The 21,816-nt window shown below is 39.0% G+C and overlaps 1 protein-coding gene across 2 annotated transcripts in view; it reads left to right on the forward strand.

The window, feature by feature from the left end:
* The window catches only part of Xrn2 (5'-3' exoribonuclease 2), a 73,962-nt gene that overhangs the window by 12,154 nt on the left and 39,992 nt on the right, over positions 1–21,816 (forward strand). Inside the window, exons 2-16 of one of the 2 annotated variants that reach the window (NM_001108596.2) lie at positions 4,628–4,755; positions 4,836–4,947; positions 5,336–5,447; positions 6,542–6,600; positions 6,677–6,766; positions 7,470–7,542; positions 7,763–7,813; positions 8,251–8,408; positions 9,637–9,711; positions 9,794–9,927; positions 10,026–10,083; positions 10,167–10,274; positions 14,713–14,757; positions 16,375–16,506; positions 18,596–18,714. In NM_001108596.2, the coding sequence (NP_001102066.2) occupies positions 4,628–4,755; positions 4,836–4,947; positions 5,336–5,447; positions 6,542–6,600; positions 6,677–6,766; positions 7,470–7,542; positions 7,763–7,813; positions 8,251–8,408; positions 9,637–9,711; positions 9,794–9,927; positions 10,026–10,083; positions 10,167–10,274; positions 14,713–14,757; positions 16,375–16,506; positions 18,596–18,714 (1,454 nt within the window). The remainder of the gene's footprint in view (positions 1–4,627; positions 4,756–4,835; positions 4,948–5,335; positions 5,448–6,541; positions 6,601–6,676; positions 6,767–7,469; positions 7,543–7,762; positions 7,814–8,250; positions 8,409–9,636; positions 9,712–9,793; positions 9,928–10,025; positions 10,084–10,166; positions 10,275–14,712; positions 14,758–16,374; positions 16,507–18,595; positions 18,715–21,816) is intronic. The other variant, XM_039105475.2, reaches the window with a different exon arrangement.

Here is a 21,816-nt window from a genome sequence, read left to right on the forward strand (position 1 = left end):
GTACTCTTTTTTTTTTTAAACATTTATCTTCATTGCATTCTGACCACAGTTTCTGCTCTCTTTATTCCTCCCAGTCTTCCCCCTGCCCCCTCCCACCCTGTTTCCCCTAGATAAGTTTCCCTTCAGAGAAAGAGAAGGCCTCCCAGGGATGTCCACCAAAAACACCATAACAAGATATAAAAGTGGGCACAAACAGCAAGACTGGATAAAGCAAACCAGTAGGAGGAAAGGGGTCCCCAAGCACAGGCAAAAGAGTCAGAGATGTCCTCCATTTTCACTGTTGGGAGTCCCATAAGAACACCCAGCTACTCAACCATGAGGTATATGCAGAGGACCTAGCTCAGACCCATAAAGAGCTCCTATGAGCTCTGCTGTAGTTGATTCTTTGGGCCATGTTCTCATGGTATTCTTGAATCCCTGATTCTTACAGTCCTTCCCCCCACCTCTTTCGTGGGGTTCCCCAGGCTCCACCTAGTGTTTGGCTGTGGCATCTGTTCCCATCAGTTGCTGAATGATGCCCCTCTGAGGACAGTTGTGCTAAGCACCTATATGTAAGTATAGCAGAATATCATTAGGAATTATTTCATTGACTTTTTTTGGTCTGTGTGTTTGGTTCTATCCTGGGTCTCTGGGCTCTCCTGCCTCTGGTTCTTGGCTATCTGGGCAGTGTCGGGTCTGGATTCCCTCTCACGGATTGGGCCCCAAGTTGTACTAGCCATGGGTTGGCCATTTGCACAAGTTCTGTGCCACTGTCACCATTGCCCCAACATGTCTTGCAGTAAGGACAGTATGGTTGAAGGTTTTGTGGCTAGATTAATGTCCCAGTCCTGCTGAGAGCCTTGCCTGGTTACAGGTAGAGAGGCCAATTCAGGCACTCTGTCCCCCATTACTAGGAGACTTCGCTAGGGTCATTCTCGTAGATTCCAGGAAGTTTCCATTGCACTAGGTTCTGCTTCACCTTCCAAATGCCCCACCCCAATTCCAGTCATCTCTCTTAGTACCCCCCCCCCCCCAAATCCTCCCATATTGTGTAATGTCAACACTTTATCCATTCTTCCGTTGAGGGACACCTAAGTCATTTTCAGTTTCTGGCTTTTGTGAATAAAGCTACAGTGAACATGGTTGAGCAAGTGTCCTTGTGGTAGGATGGAATGTCCTTTGGGAATATGCCCATGAATGGCATAGCTGGGTCTTGAGGTAGATTGATTTCCAATTTTCTAAGAAACCTCCATATTGATTTCTAATTGGCTATATATATGCTTGTATTCCCGCCAGTAATGGAGGAGTGTTCCATTTGCTCCACATCCTCACCAATTGAGCTGCCACTTGTGTTTTTGATCGTAGCTATTCTGACAGTTGTGTGATGGAATCTCAGAGTTTTGATTTGCATTTTCCTGATGGCTAAGAAGGTTAAACATTTCTTTAAATGCTTCTCAGCCATTCGAGATTACTTTATTGAGAAATATGGTTTAGATCTGTGTCCCATTTTTAATTGGATTGTTTGGTTTGTTGGTGCCTAGTTTCTTGAGTCATTTTGAATATCAGCCCTCTGTCAGATGTGGAGTTGGCAAATACCTTTTCCTAGTGGTATGTCCTTCACTTCACAGAAGCTTTTCAGTTTTATGAGGTCCCATTGATTGTTGATCTTAGAGCCTGTGCTAATGGTGTTCTGTTCAGGAAGTTGTCTCTTGTACCAATGCTAATGCCAACCAATGTATTCAAGGCTATTCCACACTTTCTCTTCTATCAGGTTCAGTGTGTCTGGTTTTATGGTAAGGTCTTTGATCTACTTGGACTTGTTTTGCACAGGGTAATAGAGACAGATCTATTTGCATTTTTTTAACACGGGAGACATCAGCACCATTTGTTGAAGATACTTTGTTTCCTCATTATGTAATTCTAGCTTCTTTATAAAAAGTCAAATGTCCATAGGTGTGTGGATTTATGTCTAGGTTTTTTATTTAATCACATTGATCAACCTGTTTTATTTCTACAGTTCCATAGTACAGCCTGAAATCAGGGATGCTGATTCCCCTGGTGTCCTTTTTTGTACAGGCTGCAAAAGTGCTCTTAAGTGGGGAGCCAACTCTAACCTGACCGAACTGTTTCCCCTGCTACCTTCGTTCCTCTAGTATATTCTCATATCATTTCTCTTCCTTTTTGTATATTTCAGCATTTTTACTGTGATGATGTGTATATTTTGGAGTTTATAGAGCTTCTGGTATATATATTTTCTTCTTTTTTCTTTTTTTTGGAGCTGGGGACCCAGGGCCTTGCGCTTGCTAGGCAAGCGCTCTACCACTGAGCTAAATCCCCAACCCCTATATTTTTTATTTGTGATAATTTCAGTATCTCTTTGAATTTTTTTCTGTTCTATCCTTCTCTTTCTTATGTATGTTTGTGCATGCATTTTTTTTATGTAAAGTTTATTCTTGGAACCATTTCCAAAGATTACATTTATACACACACACAGACACACACACACACAGACACACATACACACACATACACACACACACACACACACACACACACACACACACACATGTTTATCGTTTGTTTGTTTTTAGAGACAATGTCCTGGAACTCTTGAATCCTCTTGCTTGATTCAGTATATATTTATAGAACTGTCTAAAAGTCCCTTTTTCCATACCCCTCACCGTCAGTTATAGTATATATTGAAGCTTGCTTTCATGCCCGTCCCTCCCTTTAAGTAACCACTTTTCTAAAATAGTTTTTGTTATTATTCCCTTAATGTTCTCTGTGCTTTCATTGCATGTGTATTTAGCTCTACACAATATCTAATTAATGTGTATTTTCTGCCTCTTACATTTTCTGTCCAGTGGTGTGTTCATAACCATCCAGTTAGCTTTTTATATCTTACTTGGCCTGGCAGTCCAGTACATGGATACATGGCAGTCTACATAAGTTAGCTTCTGAATTTTATTTAAACAGCTTTATGAAGTATAACTTATTTGCATACAAAGTAACATTAATAATATAATTTTCATACACATAAAATTATTTTAATCATGTTCATTTTGTATTACCCTTGATATAAATTCTATCATGAATCCATTTGCTTAAAATACCAGGTTTTTTTCTTTGTTTTAAGTTATTTGCTTTTGAAATAGTCTCACTGTGTAGTCTTCACTGTCCAGAAACGCTTTACATAGACCAGTCTAACTTCAAATGAATAGAGATCTACCTGTCTCTGCCTCTTGGTGCCACTTAGAGGTGTACACCATTGTGCCTAGTGGTGTCAGTAGTTTTTAGTGTATTTGCAGAGTTGTGTGATCATTACTAGTATATAATTTTAGATTTCCTTACTATCTAAAGCAGTGGATATTCATTAATAGTCACTTTTCATTTCTCTCATCTTTCTTCATCCTCAGCTTGATATAGCCTTATCTACTTTGTTTCTGTAGATTTCTATAGGTCTTTCATATAATCATACAGGATAGGTGACTACTGTCTTGTAGCATAACTTTTTATAATTACCTGTGGTTTAGCATGTACATGATGGGCCTTTAAATTATGGACTTTTTCCCCTATTGCTTTGTGTTTAAGAACTCATACTATTAGTAAAACAAAAATTGGGTCTTGTGTTAATCTTTCATTGAAGTTCTGGAGGAAAACCAAAAGGACTGTCATTATTAAAGTGTAATTGAGAACCTTTGAGAGTACAGCCCCACACTTGAAGGCCTCACAATGTAGTTGGGTAGAAATGACAAACTATTCATAAGACTACGATGATATTACAAGAGTATAAGCAGAATCCTAAGAAATGCAGGAAGGAAACGGTTCATTCCTTGGGAGCTGACATATTATAGATACTGTGAAGTGAATGACATTTGATTTGAGGCTGGGCTCTGAAGTTACTAAGATTTCAGGAAGTGAGTGTTGGTAGAGGGAAGAAGGCTTTCTACCCAGAGGTGCAGCAGAAGAAAGGACAGCGCTTTTCCTGGGACATTTGTTTTTCTGTTCTGTTTCGTTTTTAGGTTTTCTTTTGCGATGCGGTTGTACTCTGTAATTTTGGAACTTACTGTATAGCCTGTTAGCCTTAAGCTTGGGACACTCCTTTCTCAGCTTCTCCAGTGCTGTGTTTAGGTGCCAGTTACTACACCTGGCTTATAGGAACTTTTGAGAACTGAATTGGGCCTCCATAATATTGTGTGGGTCAGGCTCATTGTTTAGCTGTTTGGTTGGGAAGCACTGGGAAAGTAGGCAAGGATAAGACACAAATGTGTTTGTGTTTTACTGTTTAAACACTAGACTGGAAGTGAGATTGTGTGAAGGTAGTTGCTACTTCCTAGGTATGATGTGATAGCATGATACCATGCTCACAGCATGAAAAGAGATGAATGGGAAAGCATTTTAGGTTAAACTGACAGAACTTGTTAGTGTAAATGGTGAGAGATGTGATGAAGATGGCTCCCTTGACCTTGCTTGAATATGTCAGTGATCTTACATAATTAGAGTTAGAGGCGGTTTATACTTTAATGGGAACATTTCATTTGATTCTGTTTGTACTTCCAGTTCTGAAATTAAATCGGTTCATATTGTGCATAGTACCTGCCATATTTAGATCTGCACAATCAAAATATTGCTTATCACTTCTTCATAGCCAAAAGAATGCAATGGTGTGAAGATTCCAGTTGATGCCAGTAAACCTAATCCAAATGATGTGGAGTTTGATAATCTGTATTTGGATATGAATGGAATCATCCATCCCTGTACTCATCCTGAAGACAAGTATGTAATCCATTTTTGCCATTGATAGCACACGTTACAGAAGCACTACATTCTATTACATTGTCTGCTTATCATTATAGACCAGCACCAAAAAATGAAGATGAAATGATGGTTGCAATTTTTGAGTACATTGACAGACTTTTCAATATTGTAAGACCAAGAAGACTTCTCTATATGGCAATAGATGGAGTGGTAAGTGCTAAAAAGGAATTGATTTAGAAGCCTCTATTTTTGTTGCTATTTTCTGAATATCTCAGTGAAAGTCAGCTGAATTGTAAAAAAATATTGACTGTGGTTAATTTCAAAAAGAAAAGTCTCATACTTCAATAATTCATTGACATTTTCTTTTGTCATTTTACTATGCAATGCTATGGATTACTGATTGATGAACTTCCCCTTTAAAGTGACATAGACAGTAAATTTAGATACTTAGAAGTACTAAGTGACACATACAAAGGTGTTGGGAGAAGAGGCAGTTTGGATTTACTATGGGATAAAAAGTGAAGGTTAGAAATGATGTATGGATTTGCTTGGAAATATTTTGAATAGCATTATGTAAACATGAGATATATGTTTTTAGGCACCACGTGCCAAAATGAACCAGCAGCGTTCAAGGAGGTTCAGAGCATCTAAGGAAGGAATGGAAGCCGCAGTTGAGAAGCAGCGAGTCAGAGAGGAAATACTTGCAAAAGGTAAGGAGGATATATCTTTAAGTTGGACTTTCCCCCTTTTCTGCAGTTCCCAGTGCTTTAAAATTTCTGTTGGATACCTAGGTTAGAGCTAAGTTTCAGAAGAAAGTTGGAGAGGGATGCTGAGGCCAACTGGAACTGCTTCTTCAACCCAGTGTGTGTGGTGTGACCTTTGGTTGGTTTTATCAGGTTTATCTGTTGGTGTGTGCTACCCACAGCAGTATAGTAGATAGAAAAGCCCCCCCCCCCCACTTTTTTGTTACTAATTCGCATTTTATATCAGGAAAAAAAGATGTCATGAGCTATTTAATTTGCTTGAAAGTATGTAAGTATATATAGCTATTTTAACCATGGCTTGTAATTAAGATTCCCTTTGCCTCTTTCCCCGAGACAGGGTTTCTCTGTAGCCCTGGCTGTCCCTGAACTCACTGTGTAGTCCAAGCTGGCCTTGAAGTCAGATCTATGTGACTCTGCCTCCTGAGTGCTGTGATTAAATACATGTACCACTATCACCAGCTGTAGTTATGACTCTCTTACAGCTTGTTTCTGTTAGAATATTTTAATGATTTATTGAGAATTGTTGTCAAAATTAAAACCATTAACCAATGCTTATGTTCTCTTACAGAGAAAGGACCTCATGATTTTTATGTTTCTGTGTTGTAGAATCTTTTGTGTGTTATGTATTTTTTGACAGTCTTAATAAAACAGTGGTTTTCAGTCTGTGGGTTGCACAGACTCTTTTGGGGCTTGAAAGACTCTTTTACAGGGGTCTGCATACCAGATACCCTGCATATCAGATATTTCCTAACTGGCAAAATATAGTTAAGAAAGTAACAATGAAAATAATTTTATGGTGGGGTCAATCCAACATGAGGAACTATTACAGGGTCGCACCAAAGAAGGTTGAGAACTGCTAAGTTAAAGCTTATTAAATTGAAGGGGAGAAATGCTGTTTTCTTCTCAGAGAGCAGATCATCTTTTTCTTAAGTTATAACATCTTTCTTTCATATTTACATTTTTTGTTACTCTTCTGCCTTAATATTGATTAATTTATTCAGTTTTTAAGGGGAAAACAAAACATTGCCTCTTTTGTCTAGGTGGCTTTCTTCCTCCAGAAGAAATAAAAGAAAGATTTGACAGCAACTGTATTACACCAGTAAGTAGTCTCAGGCTTTGCTAGCTACTGCTAACTCTTAAATGATAGGTTAATTTCTTTCTTTCTATCATTTTAGGGAACTGAGTTCATGGACAATCTTGCTAAATGCCTTCGCTATTACATAGCTGATCGTTTAAATAATGACCCCGGGTGGAAAAATTTGACAGTAAGTTTCACACTTTGGTACTTCAGAAAGATGAGAGTGATCATTCGAGGCTGTACTTTGATATGACTGGTATTATTTATCCCTTTCCTCCGGTAAAATGCTAGTTGACTGTCAGAGAAAAGAGAAGCCTTCTCAGTTATTGGAAATGGGTTGCCTTGCATGGTCAGATTTTATATAGCTGAATTTTCTCTTAATGCTAGTTTTGTTCTCTTACCTCACTGTTAAGCTGTAAAATGGGATTCATAATTTAAAAAAAAATACAGATAAGAATATAGCTTTTAACTAGAAAGTAGGTTTGTCATTAGAAATCAAAATGTAGCAAAATAAAGTTGTGAGACTGTATTTACAAATGGATAGTTCTCATGAAGTCTTTAAGTAAAACTGAGTGAACCTTTCTGTTATTGTAGCTTAAGGAGTATTTTTCTTTAATTAGACTTAGTAATTAGACTGGATAACTCTTTCGTTGATGATTGGTGCTGTATCCTTTGTAGTAAGTAGTTAGAGCTTGTGAACTGGTGAGGAATCACTCTGTTCTTTTCCGTCCTTGTGTTTAGTTAGCAGTGCTGTATCCTTAGTGTTCAACACATACCTTCTTTAGTTGTTGTCCCACCTACTAATACACATTGAGGAAATTGTCTGTTTTTTCCTCTTTGTTCATAGAAACTGGGGCGGTGAACTAAACATAGAAAACCTTTTTTAATAGGTTATATTATCTGACGCTAGTGCGCCTGGTGAAGGAGAACACAAAATCATGGATTACATTAGAAGACAAAGAGGTAAAATTCAAAAGTGTTTGATGATAATGAATATAACTCAGGCCAGGGGATGTAGCTTAATGGTAGAAGATTTACTTAGTACATGCAGGACCTTGGGTTTTGTCCTAGCGCTGACTGAAAACAATTAAGAAGACCATTAGCTAGAAAATACTTGGCAAGTTGTGGTACTTCTGTTGTGGGTGGTATGTTTCTATAAATACATGTTTCTTTTCTTTTTTAGCCCAGCCTAACCATGACCCAAATACTCATCATTGTTTATGTGGAGCTGATGGTAAGTTTGTTCTTGGTTTAAACCAGAGTATGTTAAGTGGGGTATTGTGTGGCGGGTATTTCAGGGTGGGTTGACAATTCTCAGGTGTCTTGCTTGAGTTTAGAAGGAACCACTGTTGATTTGTTGTTTTACTGTGGTCAGTTAACCTGTGATGAATTTTTTTTTTTGTTGTCGTTTTGTTTTTAAAACTTTAAATGTGTGTCATTGACTTTATTGTGGACAGTTTCCCACATAATCCCTAGTGGTGTTTTATTATTGTAAGTCCATGTCTCTGAATGACTTTATAGTAGAAAACTACTATTGGATGGCTTTTTGGTTTTCCTGCCTATGTTCTTTGTTCTGTGGGACTTTTTCTTGTTGTCATTGTTTAGTAGTACTTTGATTATGGTATAGGATCCATCCAAAATACCATTCATTTGTTGTTTTCTTATTGATAGCTGATCTCATTATGCTTGGTCTTGCTACACATGAACCTAACTTCACCATAATCAGAGAAGAATTCAAACCAAATAAACCTAAACCATGTGCTCTTTGTAATCAGTTTGGACACGAGGTCAAGGACTGTGAAGGTTTGCCCAGAGAAAAGAAGGGGAAGGTAAGAGCTTTAAGATAGACATACCCTATTTGAAAAGTCTGTTACCATAGGAAAATATGCATACTGCCACACAGCATACCATTTCAACAGTTTTAGAATGTGCATTAACCACCAACTTTATTCAAACTACTTCATAAAAATATTTCACAGAAATGTAGCTTGTGGAAGAATCTGAAGTAAGCCTGCATTCACAAACTTGCACACACTCAATTCCTTCTACTTTACATTTTTATAATGTAATTTTTGTTTCCATGAAGGTAAGTTCCCGTAGATAATGGTGTGTATTAAGTGTGAATTGTTTATGGAAGATATTTTAAATGATTACTATTTCCTTTGAAGGAACTACATATATATTACACATCATGATACTTTACCGTTTTATGTTTATCTGAGTTACTTGGTTGGTTAAGACCCTTCCACACGGGTTTCTTGGGGAAAACTGAAAAACAGTTAAATATAGTATTCTATGTGATTTTGGACAGACAGCAGAAAAGCGAAATATACAATGATCTGAGTAAACCCTCACAGAAGGGGCAGAGGAATATACATACTGTATCAGAATACTGATACTGGGGGACAGAGGTGAGGGAGGGGTTGGCAAACAGGCCTTTCATGGTTACCTATGAGTTAGAAGTTTTTTTTTTTTTTTTAAGGTTTTAATTTAAGGGAGAGAGAGAGGCAGGCAGACAGACACAGAAAGATAGACACAGAGAGAGAGAGAGACAGAGACAGACAGACAGACAGAAATAGATACCAGAGATAGACATCCGTTTTGACCTGACATGGGTGTTAGAAACTGAACTTGGGTTCATTGAAAGAATGTCAACTGCTCCTAACCACTGAGCCATCTCTCCAGCTCCTTTTATATTTTCTAAAAGGAAAGTAAAAGTATTCTAGAATATGAATATTCATCTGTATATGTCTCCCCAAATATAAAATATTCACTGCCCTTCATACCAAATAATTGCCCACTTCTGATCTAAATGTGATTTTTTTTTCCCCCCCGGAACTGGGGACTGAACCCAGGACCTTGCGCTCGCTAGGCAAGCGCTCTACCAGTGAGCTAAATCCCCAACTAGATGTGATTATTTTAAAAAGGTTTGGTGAACTTTTAAATTTTTAGTGCTTAAATATTAAGTGGTTCTTAAATTAGAAAAACTCTTTAAGATTTGCATGACTGAAAAATTGCAGGAATAGGCTGGACACAATCTCCATTTCTTTCCTACAGCATGATGAACTTGCAGATAGTCTTCCTTGTGCAGAAGGGGAGTTCATCTTCCTTCGGCTGAATGTCCTTCGAGAGGTACGTTTCAATGGTTTTTAGAACTGGCACTCATAAAGCATCTTCTTTCCATTGCTTTGATATTAACCTTCTTTTCTTGTAGTATCTGGAACGAGAGCTCACCATGGCCAGCTTACCGTTCCCATTTGATGTGGAGAGGAGCATCGATGACTGGGTGTTCATGTGCTTCTTTGTGGGGAATGATTTCCTTCCTCACTTGCCGTCACTAGAGATTAGGTGTGTGTATTTGTGGGATGTGTCAGGGACTGTTTCAGCCTTCTCGACTTCAAAGAGCCCATTGGTTTTAATGAATAATATTTGTCTCCTGGTGGCAGGGAAGGTGCAATTGATCGTTTGGTTAACATATACAAAAACGTGGTACACAAAACTGGGGTAAGTTTATTCTTGAATAATTTAAAAACAAAAATATTTGGTTTTTTAAGAGGATCATTTTACATGTATTTTATCACTTACAGGGTTACCTTACAGAAAGTGGTTATGTCAATCTACAAAGAGTACAGATGATCATGTTAGCAGTTGGTGAAGTTGAGGATAGCATTTTTAAAAAGAGAAAAGATGATGAGGTAAATACATTGTAGTAGCTGAAATTGATCCTGTCTTTCCTAGGCTGTGATGTACTTTTTACCTGTCTGAGTGTGTTATGCTGCCCCTGCTGTAATCTCAAACCTAGTTCTTGGTTATTTTATAACGGCTGGGATACTTGCTGTGTGAAACCGTGTATTGTACATTATTTGAGTTGTGTTGCAGGTTTTCTTTTCCTAATCTTATTTCAGGTATAAATCCAAAAACCTGAAGCCTAAGTTGGCTTTGAACTAGTGGCTATCATGTTTTTTTAAGAATTATTTATACTCTAGAAACAGGGTTATGTCTTAGGAGTTTGTATTCCAGGAGTCCAGGTGTAGAGGTCTGAGTTGGATGGCATGAGCTAGGGCAGAATGGCGGCAAAATGGAGGCCCTGTGGAGGGTAGTGCCTCTAAGGTAAATTAAAACATTAAGGAAGAAAATAAGTAATGAAGCACTTTGAAATTGCTTATGGAGGATCCACAAGTGCTTGTGGAGGAGTCCAAGTTTCTATTTTGGGCAATTCAGAATTTGTTGATACCATTCACCGAATATTGGGGCGAGGGACAGATACAAAATGAAGTACATTTTGGAGATGAGTATGGGATGACTACAGAATGTCTGACATGGGGCAAGTCTTGAAAACAATTTTAGAACCTTGGTTGATGGAAGGAGTTACTTGAAGCCAAGAGTGGGAATGTGAAATTCTATGGGCTTGTGTGGAGTGAAAGTGCCCCCATAAAAACACTGGGAACATTGACCATTGCTAAGAGTAAGGAATCAGTTATAGAGAGGCAGAAGGAGATCCCTAAATAGAAAAGAAGCTACAGTTTAGAATGACTTAGTCATGCTATCTAAGGCTTGACCAGGGGTGCAAAACCTCAGGAAGCTGGTAGGCTGGAGGGGCAGCAACCTAGAGGCAGAGGGATTGAAGATTGATGGTAGGGGTAGTAAAGGAGGAGACTAGAATGGGGCAATGAGCTGATAGTAGCTCCTTAAAGAGAAAGAAACTTTTGTAAGCTGAGTTGATAAAAAGACAAATGGCTGTATTGAGCAAATAGCAAGTAATAATTATATTGTTCCTGTGTTTTTAACTCTGTGTACCACAGTTATTCTCTCTTAGTTGTAGGGCTTTGGACCTTTCTTATATCAACTTGACTTGACTATGCATTTTTTTCCAATTGTCTTCAGTATTAGTCAAGTTTTCTTTTTTTCTTCTTCTTTTCTTTTTTTTTTTCCCCGGAGCTGGGGACTGAACCCAGGGCCTTGCGCTTGCTAGGCAAGCACTCTACCGCTGAGCTAAATCCCCAACCCCCAAGTTTTAGTATCTACTAGAGCATCTGTTTTGGAGTTGGTTGTTGTTGTTATTATATTTGTGTGTGTGTGTGTGTGTGTGTGTGTGTGTGTTTGACTATATCTTTAACACTTACAGTGTTTTCACTTTATTGCTATTGATACATAATAATGTATATGATGTTACAGCTTGGTATAAAAACGCCTTGGAAAAGCAGTCTTTATATGTGCTACAGTGCTAACTTACCATTAAAGGACAAGGGATTTGCTTTCTACTTTAGTGTTTTAGATGTAATAATGATTTCTTGCTGACCTAGCTGAGAAAGCATTTTAAGCTTTGGTGTCCCTGAAGTCATACTGTCTTTTCTCATGGTTGCACAGCAGGAGAAACATCAGTTTCAGTATGAAACTTCCAGAAAGTTTGTTTGTGGCTTTTGGTAAATCCATGAAGGTGTTCATAGCACATAGAAGAATTCAAGACCAGTTCACACCAGTGGTTGTTTTGTTTATGTGTGACTACCAGCCCTTAGGGCCATATATTCAGCAGGCAGTAGAATGAAAGTCTTCAGAAAAGGATGTGTTAGTACTTATTAAAATTGAGCAGTTAAGCCTAAATTGTGATGCTGTATAGTTAATGAGTTTTGGAATCCTTAGTATGAGCAGCCTAGCTATGTGCTAGTGTTTTGATTGCCAGTAATAAGGCAGTAGACAAAGAGTTGACAAAAATTTCTGCCCTCTGAGAGCTTTTATTCTTTAGGGGAAGATCGACAGCAACCATAGTAGCCAGCTCAACCTTGTAATGTGATAGACTTTTAAAAGCCATTAAGATAAAAACTAGTTGAGACAGTATCTGGCAAAGTAGTAATGGCAAGATTGTACAGCGAGAGGCTTTACTGACAGATAAGTGAATAAAGACACGGATAGTGTTAAGGTGTATGCCACGTAGATGTTTAAAGGAAGCACTTAAAACCCAGAGAATAGCTCTGGACAGGAGCTGCCTTGTATGTACACTGACCAGTAAGGGGCAAGCAGAATATAGCAGTAGGAGAGGAGGCAAGACGGTGAGAGTATTGGTGTGAAGTTCTGAAAAGTGATAAGAGGGCTAGATCTAGGTACCCCTATAGGCTATTTTAAGTACTTAGCTTTATTATATACCAAAGGGAGGTTCTAGATAGAAAACTGATAAGATCTGATTTTTCTCCTACCTTGCTTTGATTAACTATGGAGAGCATATTTCATGCAGATGAGGTCGGCACACGTTTTGAAAGCAGTGCAATGGGGCTGGCCAATGGGCTGCATGTAGGTTATAAGAGAGAAATGAGGTGTCAAGAATGACCACAGGGTATTTCCAAGCAGTTAGAAAGTGAAGCATCTCCTCTAAGAAAGGTTAGGGTGCAGGAAAATCTTAGTAGAGATGAAAATTCCATTTTGGACGCGTTTAGTTCAAAGTACCCAGATGGAGATTTTGAAGTGGAAGAGGTCCTGGTTATTAACATATGGACAGTGTTTAAAGCCAAGAGAGCAGATGCTCATTCCCATTGGAAGAGAAAAGTGAAGAGGTCCAAGTACTGAGCTCAAGGGAACAATAAAATTGAGCAAAGGCAAGAAGTGAGAGTAGAAGAGAGCCAGGTAAAGGATGTGATTCAAGGAAGTTCTGAAAAGGACTGAGAAATTTCACAGTCTACAGCTGGCTTAGATAGAAACTTTGTAGAGAGGGAGGAGGAAAGCTTGATTACAGAAATCAATGGGGGAGCCAGCTAGATATAGCTCAGTGGGTAAAGGCACTTCTGTCAAGCCTCATGACCTTCAGATTTCTAGACTCCACATGGTAGGAGAGAACAGACTCCCTGAACTTGCTTGTTCTCTAACTTGCCTGGAGCGCGTACACACTCATCCACACCCTTCTCTCTGGCTTGGATTTCCAGAACCACAGAAATAAGTCAAAGAAGAAAAAACTTAGCAGTTTCCATACCATTGGAGGTTTCATAGGCTCATCCTGGGTCCATGTTAAACCCTTCTCCTGAGCTGGGTGTGGTGATGAATGTCTTTAATCCTAGCAGAGGCAAGTGGATATCTGAGTTCTAGGGCAGCTTGGGCTACACAGGGAAGCTGTCTTGAAAACTACCACCAATAAAACCCATCTCCAGGATAGAAAACACCAATTTCAGATCTCATTAAAGTTTTGTATTGCACTTGGCAGGATACACTTAGAAGAGATACAAGTACATCTGCCTGGGGTAGCCACCAGTACTTGTACCTGCTGGCTTTTCTCTGTTTTAGGCCACAGCAGCAGCCGTGAGCACTGTATTATTGTTTTACTTTGCTAAGTATGGGTTTGCAAACCTGTGGAATAGACCATCATTAACTGGGGACAATGTCATCCCCAAATCGCAGAAAGTCAAAATCACACCTGTTCTTTGAGAAGAGAGAAAAAGAACCCTACCCTGTACATTAATGTGGCCCCGAATAAACATTAGATCTGAATTCCCTTTTTTCTGTTGATAGCTTTCTAGATGATACCAATCAGTCTTTGTGGGATCCCACTTCTTTCTTGCCTGTGGTTCTTGTGGTTTATGCTAGAATTAGGAGTGAGAGCCTTCAGTAATGTAGCAGAGTGTGTTTATTCAGCTGTCTTGTAGAGGTTTTAAATGGCAGTTATATTTAACAACTTAGGATTCGTAATTTATTTAACTTGTATTTTCTCCATATTGAAAGATGTATTCCATTCGAGGTAAAGCTAAGATCTTTGTCATAGCTTTTATATTTTCCTGAAAATGTATTTTTAAGATCTTAAAACTTTAAGAATAGTTATTTGTATTTAAGGTCAGTTTTTCTGCCCATCTAGAGTTCTCTCCCCCCCCCCCTTCTGTCCCCGTATGTGTGTGAGATTCACAGAAGTTATATTGCTGAAGACCATGCATGTGTCCAATAAAGGTTGAACACACACACATATGGAGAGAGAGAGAGAGAGAGAGAGAGAGAGAGAGAGAGGCAGAGAGGCAGAGAGGCAGAGAGGCAGAGAGGCAGAGAGGTGCCCAGTATTGTCATGTACCCAGATAAATGGTCTTTCACATCACTCCTGCTAATGTTTAACTCTGACATTTTTGTGTAATTATTTGACAGAATATGTGGATTTTATACTTTTAGGACAGTTTTAGAAGACGACAGAAAGAAAAAAGAAAGAGGATGAAGGTGAGTTTTTAATTTTAATCATATGAGATTGGCCATAGCTTAACTTTTTTGGAGGACATTATTCAGTACAGTGTTCCTTATTCAGTCAAGAATATCCGTATCCAACCAGCTTTCTTGGAACTGGCAAAAGAATATTAGGATCTCTGTTTCTCTGTGTTTCTGTCTGTGCCTCACCACCCCCTGCTCCTGTGTGTATGAGAGAGAGAGAGAGAGAGAGAGAGAGAGAGAGAGAGTGAGTGTGTGTGAGCGTGTGTGTATATGTGTGTTGAGATAGGAAATATTTGTATGTGTATAGCCTAAGCTGATCATGAGTCCTCCTGTGTTGGTTTAAGTGTAAAGACTAGTATGTGCCATCCTTTTCTTTAAATATCTGGTTCATTTTTTTAGGAAGCCCTTCTTATGCTTTGGAGTCAGTGTTCTACCTGATAGAAAGTAGGCAGCAAGTGGCACTTGGCTATTAGACTTTTTTGTAAAAATAAGGTAGTTTTTGAAATAAGAACAGTTGGCCCTTTGCTTTTTCTTGGAAGTTACTATACTCACTTTCTCTTCTCTCATCTTTGTCAGATTAATTCTCTTAGAATGTGGCTTTTTAAGCTTTGTTTCTCAGCTCTGAAATCTCTTTAGACTCCTCAACCCCTTCAGAATTCAATTCTACCTTGGTTTTAGTCTAACCATCTATTATCCCCTGCTGTCTTCCAAATTCACCTATGTGTGTGTTTAGTGTTTCCTTCATTTCATCCACTTGCACATCTGCCTTTGTTACTCTCTCCAGTCATACACAAGGCCTCCCTTGTTGGCTTTGCTCCTAGTGTTGACCAGTTCTTTCTCTTAGTTTGCTGTTGCTTGTCTGTCTGTGATTCTATACTTAAGTGCATAAAATTTTATAACCACTTCCTTCTCCACCCCTCCCCACCAGATGGAGTTTCTTACCAGATGGAGTTTCAAACTTGTTACTGAGCAGTATCTGGAAATTGAAAGGGAAAGATGTTAAGATGCTTAGCATTGCATCTGGTTCAAGAGGACTGTCTTAGTTAGGGTTATTATTGCTGTGGTGAAGCACCATGACCAAAAGCAATTCAGGGAGGAAAAGGTTTATTTCACTCACAGTTCCATATAACAGTTTATCATCAAAAACAGTAAGGGCAGGAACTTGGAGGTGGAGCTGATGCAGAAGCCATAGAGAGAGGGGTACTGCTTATTGGCTTGCTCCACATGGCCTGCTCAGCTTTCTTACAGAACCCAAGACCACCCACAATGTACTGGGCCCTCCACTACCAGTCACTAAGAAAATGCCTTACAGGCTTGTCTACAGCTGGGTCCTATGTAGGAGCATCTTCTCAATTGAGGGGCTCTCTTTTCAGATGATTCTAGCTTGTGTGTCAAGTTGACATAAAACTACCCAGCACAAGCGTAGTATTATGTGTACTTTAGGGCAAAGTTATGAAGTATTACAGATTGTTGCTTAGAAGGTACAAGTAACCCTGTGATGTTAATGGGAATTCATGTAGTTTTCAATTAGTGTAGTAGTAAAGAACTCAATAAAGTAAGAACTATTCCATTGTCCTCTTTGTTTCCTGTTACTAACTGTGTTATAATTTAATTTTCTATTTATATTAGAGAGATCAACCAGCTTTTACTCCTAGTGGAATATTAACACCTTACGCTTTGGGTTCAAGAAATTCTCCAGGTTGTCAAGTAGCCAGTAATCCAAGACAAGCCGCCTATGAAATGAGGATGCAGAGTAACTCTGTAAGTGGCTTACTACTTCTGTGTGGTGTTGAGTGGTGAACGTTGGATCCTTTTATAATTGTGTTTAAGGTTTTGTTTTACAGATTTTTCCCAACATCATTTAACTTTATGAAATCTACCCTTCTCAAGATGAAAATCACTAAATGAAGTGAAAAAGTATATGGGGTAGTCAGCACATTACAAGCAAATAGAAAGAGAGAGTCAAGTGGCTGTAGTGTTCCTGTAATACAAGTGATCCATAGCTGCTCTTCTCTATCCTGAGACGCCAAGTGGTGGGTGAGGCTAGAGATATGACTCGGATACCAAAATGTCTCAGGGCTGAGGCTAAAGAGAATAGTGACTTAGACAGTTGATACACATGTCACCCAAATAGATGAGGCTTAAAAATAGTGATCGTTTATTGGTTGATTAACTACTTGTGCAAGGCAGGCAGAATGCTAGTCAGTAATCATTGACATACATGATTTAGCTAATATTTGTTACACCATCTAAAGAGAACGTCATTCTCAGTGTAAGGTGAAATTCATAGGAGTTATATTGCTGAAGACCATACATGTGTCCAATAAAGGTTGAACTTGGTATCCCAGACTCTGATCTGTCTGAGATAATGTCACTCTCATTTCTAAATACAACGATGCTTTTCTACACTAATATGTTTTGGACACTATAGAGTATAACTTTTAAAATAAATCATGTAATAATTATTGTGTTTGTACATGTGGGTGCTATGAATCATCGTGTACTTATGGAGGTCAGAGGACAGCTTTGTTTTTGGTTTTTACCTTTCACTTTTTTTTTTTTTAAAGACAAGGTCTCACTTGGTAGCCCTGGAAGGTGCTCACTATGTAGACCAGGCTTACTAAGTGCTGGATTAAAGGTGTGTCTGGCCTTTTGCTTCTAGTTGTGAGTTGAACTCAGGTTGTCATGCTGATACAGCAATTGCTTCACTCACTGATCCATGTTTATGGCCTTGGGTACACATTCTTCTGATCAAAACTGCCATGTATATTTGAAAGGAAAGTGCTTTTGAGTTCTATGTGAAGTATAGCTGAACTTTTCTTGGTATGTAGTCTGAACTGTCTTCATGCTAAGGTTTTTGTTTTAATATCACTAAAGCCTTGAGGAGCCTGTGAACTCTCAATTCTAAAGTAGTTCAATTTACATGTAATAATTAATCTGCTGTGATTAACAGAAGGAAAACAAATATGAAAGTATTTTTCCATTATGACAGTTTTGATCATATATCAAGTATAATTGGAAAATATTTTAACATTTTTTGAAATTAAGTACTAAAATATTTATGGTCCTATTGTGTTTTTTTAAATTTGGTACAAAGGAAAACTAATAATCTAAAGTATTATCCAAGTTTTTACAATGGTAATAAAAATTTTTCTATTTTATATGCTGTATTAAAAAATACATGTAAAACGATTTCGCAGTTTTCAGATGGAGTCTCATTAAATTGCTTCTTTCCAGTGTGGTTGGGTATGGCTGGCCATTTAGTATTTGATTGCATTCTCACGAGCTTTGTTTGTGTGTGTTCAATTGTTATCTATTACAGATAATATATACCACATGTGTGGTTTTTCCTTCAGAGGGTTTTTTTTTTTTTTTTAAGAACTTTACTGTTTGATAGTAGAGAATGGTTGTGAATTATGGTACCAGGAAACTGCCAAAAGAAATCAGGATTTAAATTGAATAACTCTTTTTTTTTTCTTTCTTTTTTTTTTTTTGGAGCTGGGGACCGAACCCAGGGCCTTGCACTAGCTAGGCAAGCGCTCTACCGCTGAGCTAAATCCCCAGCCCCTGAATAACTTTTTTATGTCTGTTAAGCTATGTTTCTTTTGAGACAAGTTGTGTCCTAATAATTCTTTGGGTTTGAACATAAGAAGTTCAGTACTTTGTTAACTCTCCTGGGAAGAGGCCTGGTACGGAAGGCGACCAGTCTGCTCTTCGTAGGTGTGTCTGCTCTGTTTAATAGCTTTAAAACTAACTGTCCCACGAGACTTGTTAAGTGGAGGTGCTTGGCTGTACCTTCTTTCGTAGAATGAATAATGAAATCTTCCTGTAATATCATAATTGTCTGCAGAGTCCTTCAATATCCCCTAATACAAGTTTTGCATCTGATGGCTCCCCATCTCCACTAGGAGGACTTAAGAGAAAAGCAGAAGATAGTGATAGTGAGCCAGAGCCAGAGGATAACGTCAGGTAAAGCCTTTTCTTTGGGTAACACTTTGTTAGCGCATTCTGAAAGACATGCGGTCTAATTAATGCTATTTAGCTTACAGCAGCAATGCCTTTAGATTCTTGCCTGTGATCTTTTTATCCAGCAGTAATTAATGTGGAGAGTGAGAATAATCACTAATTCCAGGGAGATGTGTAAGCTATTGCTGTTAAACCCAAGTATCTAGATTAGTATGCAGGCAGCTTTCTGTCTTCCAAACCACTATCCCTCAGAGACCAAACACTAGATTGACTAGATACGAATCTTTAACTCCGACGATATGATCTGAATGTTACTGTTAGAGATTAAAATTTCTAGGTTGCGTACCTAGAAAGTTCAGATACATTTGGACAATTAATATAGTTTGCCTTAGTATTCTCAGCTGAAATCGTTTCTCCATAAAATAAAATGTGCACAAATCATTTTAAGAGATAATGATTCCTCCTTCCTTCCTTCCTTCCTTCCTTCCTTCCTTCCTTCCTTCCTTCCTTCCTTCCTCCCTCCCTTCCTTCCCTCTCTCCTTCCCTCCCTCCCCCCTCCCTTCTTTCCATTTTACACTCCAGATTTATTCCCCTCCTGGTCCACCCACCCGACCCCACCAGACATCAAAATAAACTCCCTGGGGCCTGAGTCTCTTGAGGATTAGTTGCATCTTCTCTGACTGAACCCAGACCTGGGAGTCCTCTGCTGTCTATGTGTTGGAGGCCTCATCTCAGCTGGTGTCTGCTGCCTGATTGGTGATCCAGTGTCTGAGAGATCTCAGGGGTCCAGGCTAATTGAGACTGCTGGTCCTCTTTCTGGCTCCCCCACTTCCTTAGCTTCCTCCAGTTTTTCCTTAATTCAACTAGAGGAGTCAGCAGCTTCCGTTCATTGGTTGGGTGCACACATCTGAATTTGACTCTTTCAGCTGCTTGTTGGGTCTTTTGGAGGGCAGTCATAATAGGTCTCTTTTTCTGAGTGCTCCATAGCCTCAGTATTGGTGTCAGGTCTTGGGGCCTCCCCTTGAGCTGGATCCCCCTTTGTCCCTCTTGCTGGACCTCCTTTCCCTCAGACTCTTCTCCATTTCCATCCTTGCAGTTCTTTCAGACAGGAACAATTATGGGTCAGGGTTTTGAATGTGGGAGAGCAACCCCATCCCTCATTTGGTGCCCTGTCTTTCTGCTGGAGGTGGGCTCTACACGTTCCCTCTCCCCCACTGTAGGGCCTTTCATCTAGGGTCTGCCCCTTTGAGTCCTGAGAGTCTCTCACCTCCCAGGTCTCTGGTATATTCTGGAGGATTCTCCAACCTCCTACCTCCTGAGGTTGTCTGTTTCCATTCTTTCTACTAGTCCTCGTCCCCTTTCCCTCCCAGATCCCCCCACCCCCACCCCTTCTTCCTCCCAAGTGGGACTGAGGTGTCCTCACTTGGGCCCTTCAGCTTGTTGACCTTTTTGAATTCTGTGGACTATCTTGGGTATTCTGTACTTTATGGCTAATATCCACTTACTAGTGAGTATATAGCATGCATGTCCTTTTGAGTCTGAGTTACTTCACTTAGGGTGACATTTTCTAGTTTCATTTGCCTGCAAAACTCAGAATGTCTTCATTCTTAATAGCTGAGTAGTATTTCATTGTGTAAATGAAGCCACATTTTCTGTATCCATTCTTCTGTGGGACATCTGTGTTGCTTTTAGGTAACACAAATGAAGCCGCTGTGAACATAATGGAACTCATGCCCTGTGGCATGCTGGGGCATCTTTTGGGTATTACTGGATCTTTAGGTACATCTGTTTCAATTTTCTGAGGAACCTTCAGATTGATTTCCAGAGCGATTGTACCAGTTTGCAATCCCACCAGCCAAGAGATAATTATATATTTTTTAAAAAAGAACTATGGAATTGCACATATGTGATTTTGTTGCATGGCAAGGGAGTTTCCTTTTAATTACATATTTAAATTTTGTAGTGGGGAACTTTGATTTTGTAATTGGCTTAGAAATTAGACTTAGAATCATTAAAAAGATCATTACCTTCTCTTATACCTAGGTCCAGATTACCCTCAGCTCCCTGTACAAAGGAAAACAATTTTAAAAATTGTAGCTCACTAAGAATTTAGGGAAATAGTGTGTTTCAAGGTTCAGCAAGGCATGTTTCTTGTACAGGAGATAAAATGTGGGATTTTTTATTTGCGATTAAGGTTTTCTGTAGGTCATATGTGGTGTTTCTTTTTAATATCCTTTAATATCAGATTAGTGAATAATCATGAGATAAACATTTATTTAAACTTTTTACAGTTTCTACTATCTCTGTCACTCCCGGTTTTCATCCTAAAACCATTGATTTTCTTTCTTTCTTTTTTTTTGCCTTAATGTGTTTTGGCCTGGATATATGTGCACCATGTGTATGCCTCATACGTGGAGAGGCCAGAATAGATTGTCAGGTTCCCTGAAATTGAAGTTACAGGTAGTTGTTGGGTGCTGGGATATGAATCTGGGTCTGTAGTGTCAAGGAAATGTTAGAGATCCCCCCCTCCCCGAAAACAGCTAGGAGCCAATCTGATGCAACTTAACAGATCTTTATTCGAGCTAGTTTGGGCCCTTCAGCTTACTGCTAGCACACAGGATGGTTTTGATGGAGAGAGGAACCCCAGATGTGTATTGGAACAGGGCTTTGTATTAGGCAACAAGCAGGGAGTATGCATGCAAGCATCTAATTGGAAAGCTACTGTGGTCTTTAACATAATTGGCTGGTGCTGGGAGTCATATCATAAACTTAATTTCTATTCTTCTCTGCATTGGTGGTCATTAGGTAGGGTATAGGCTTATAACCTGAAGGTGCAGGTTTGTTAGGAATAAACTGGAGGCACTGGTCTTGTTGAGGGTGTAACCTGGAGACTGGTTCTAGGCTTGGGTTTTGTTGGGGGGCAACTTGGAAACTAATGCTAGGTACCAATCTGTTAGTTTACCTGAGTTCAAACTTAGGTCAGGTTCTCCAAAATACAGTCTGAATTTAACAGATTTAGCCTCTCAGGTCTTCTGGAAGAAAAGCCAGTGTGCTTTTTTTTTTTTTTTTTTAATTAACTTGAGTATTTCTTATTTACATTTCGAA

Source organism: Rattus norvegicus, chromosome 3 (genome assembly GCF_036323735.1).
Source record: "Rattus norvegicus strain BN/NHsdMcwi chromosome 3, GRCr8, whole genome shotgun sequence".
Lineage (NCBI taxonomy): Eukaryota > Metazoa > Chordata > Mammalia > Rodentia > Muridae > Rattus > Rattus norvegicus.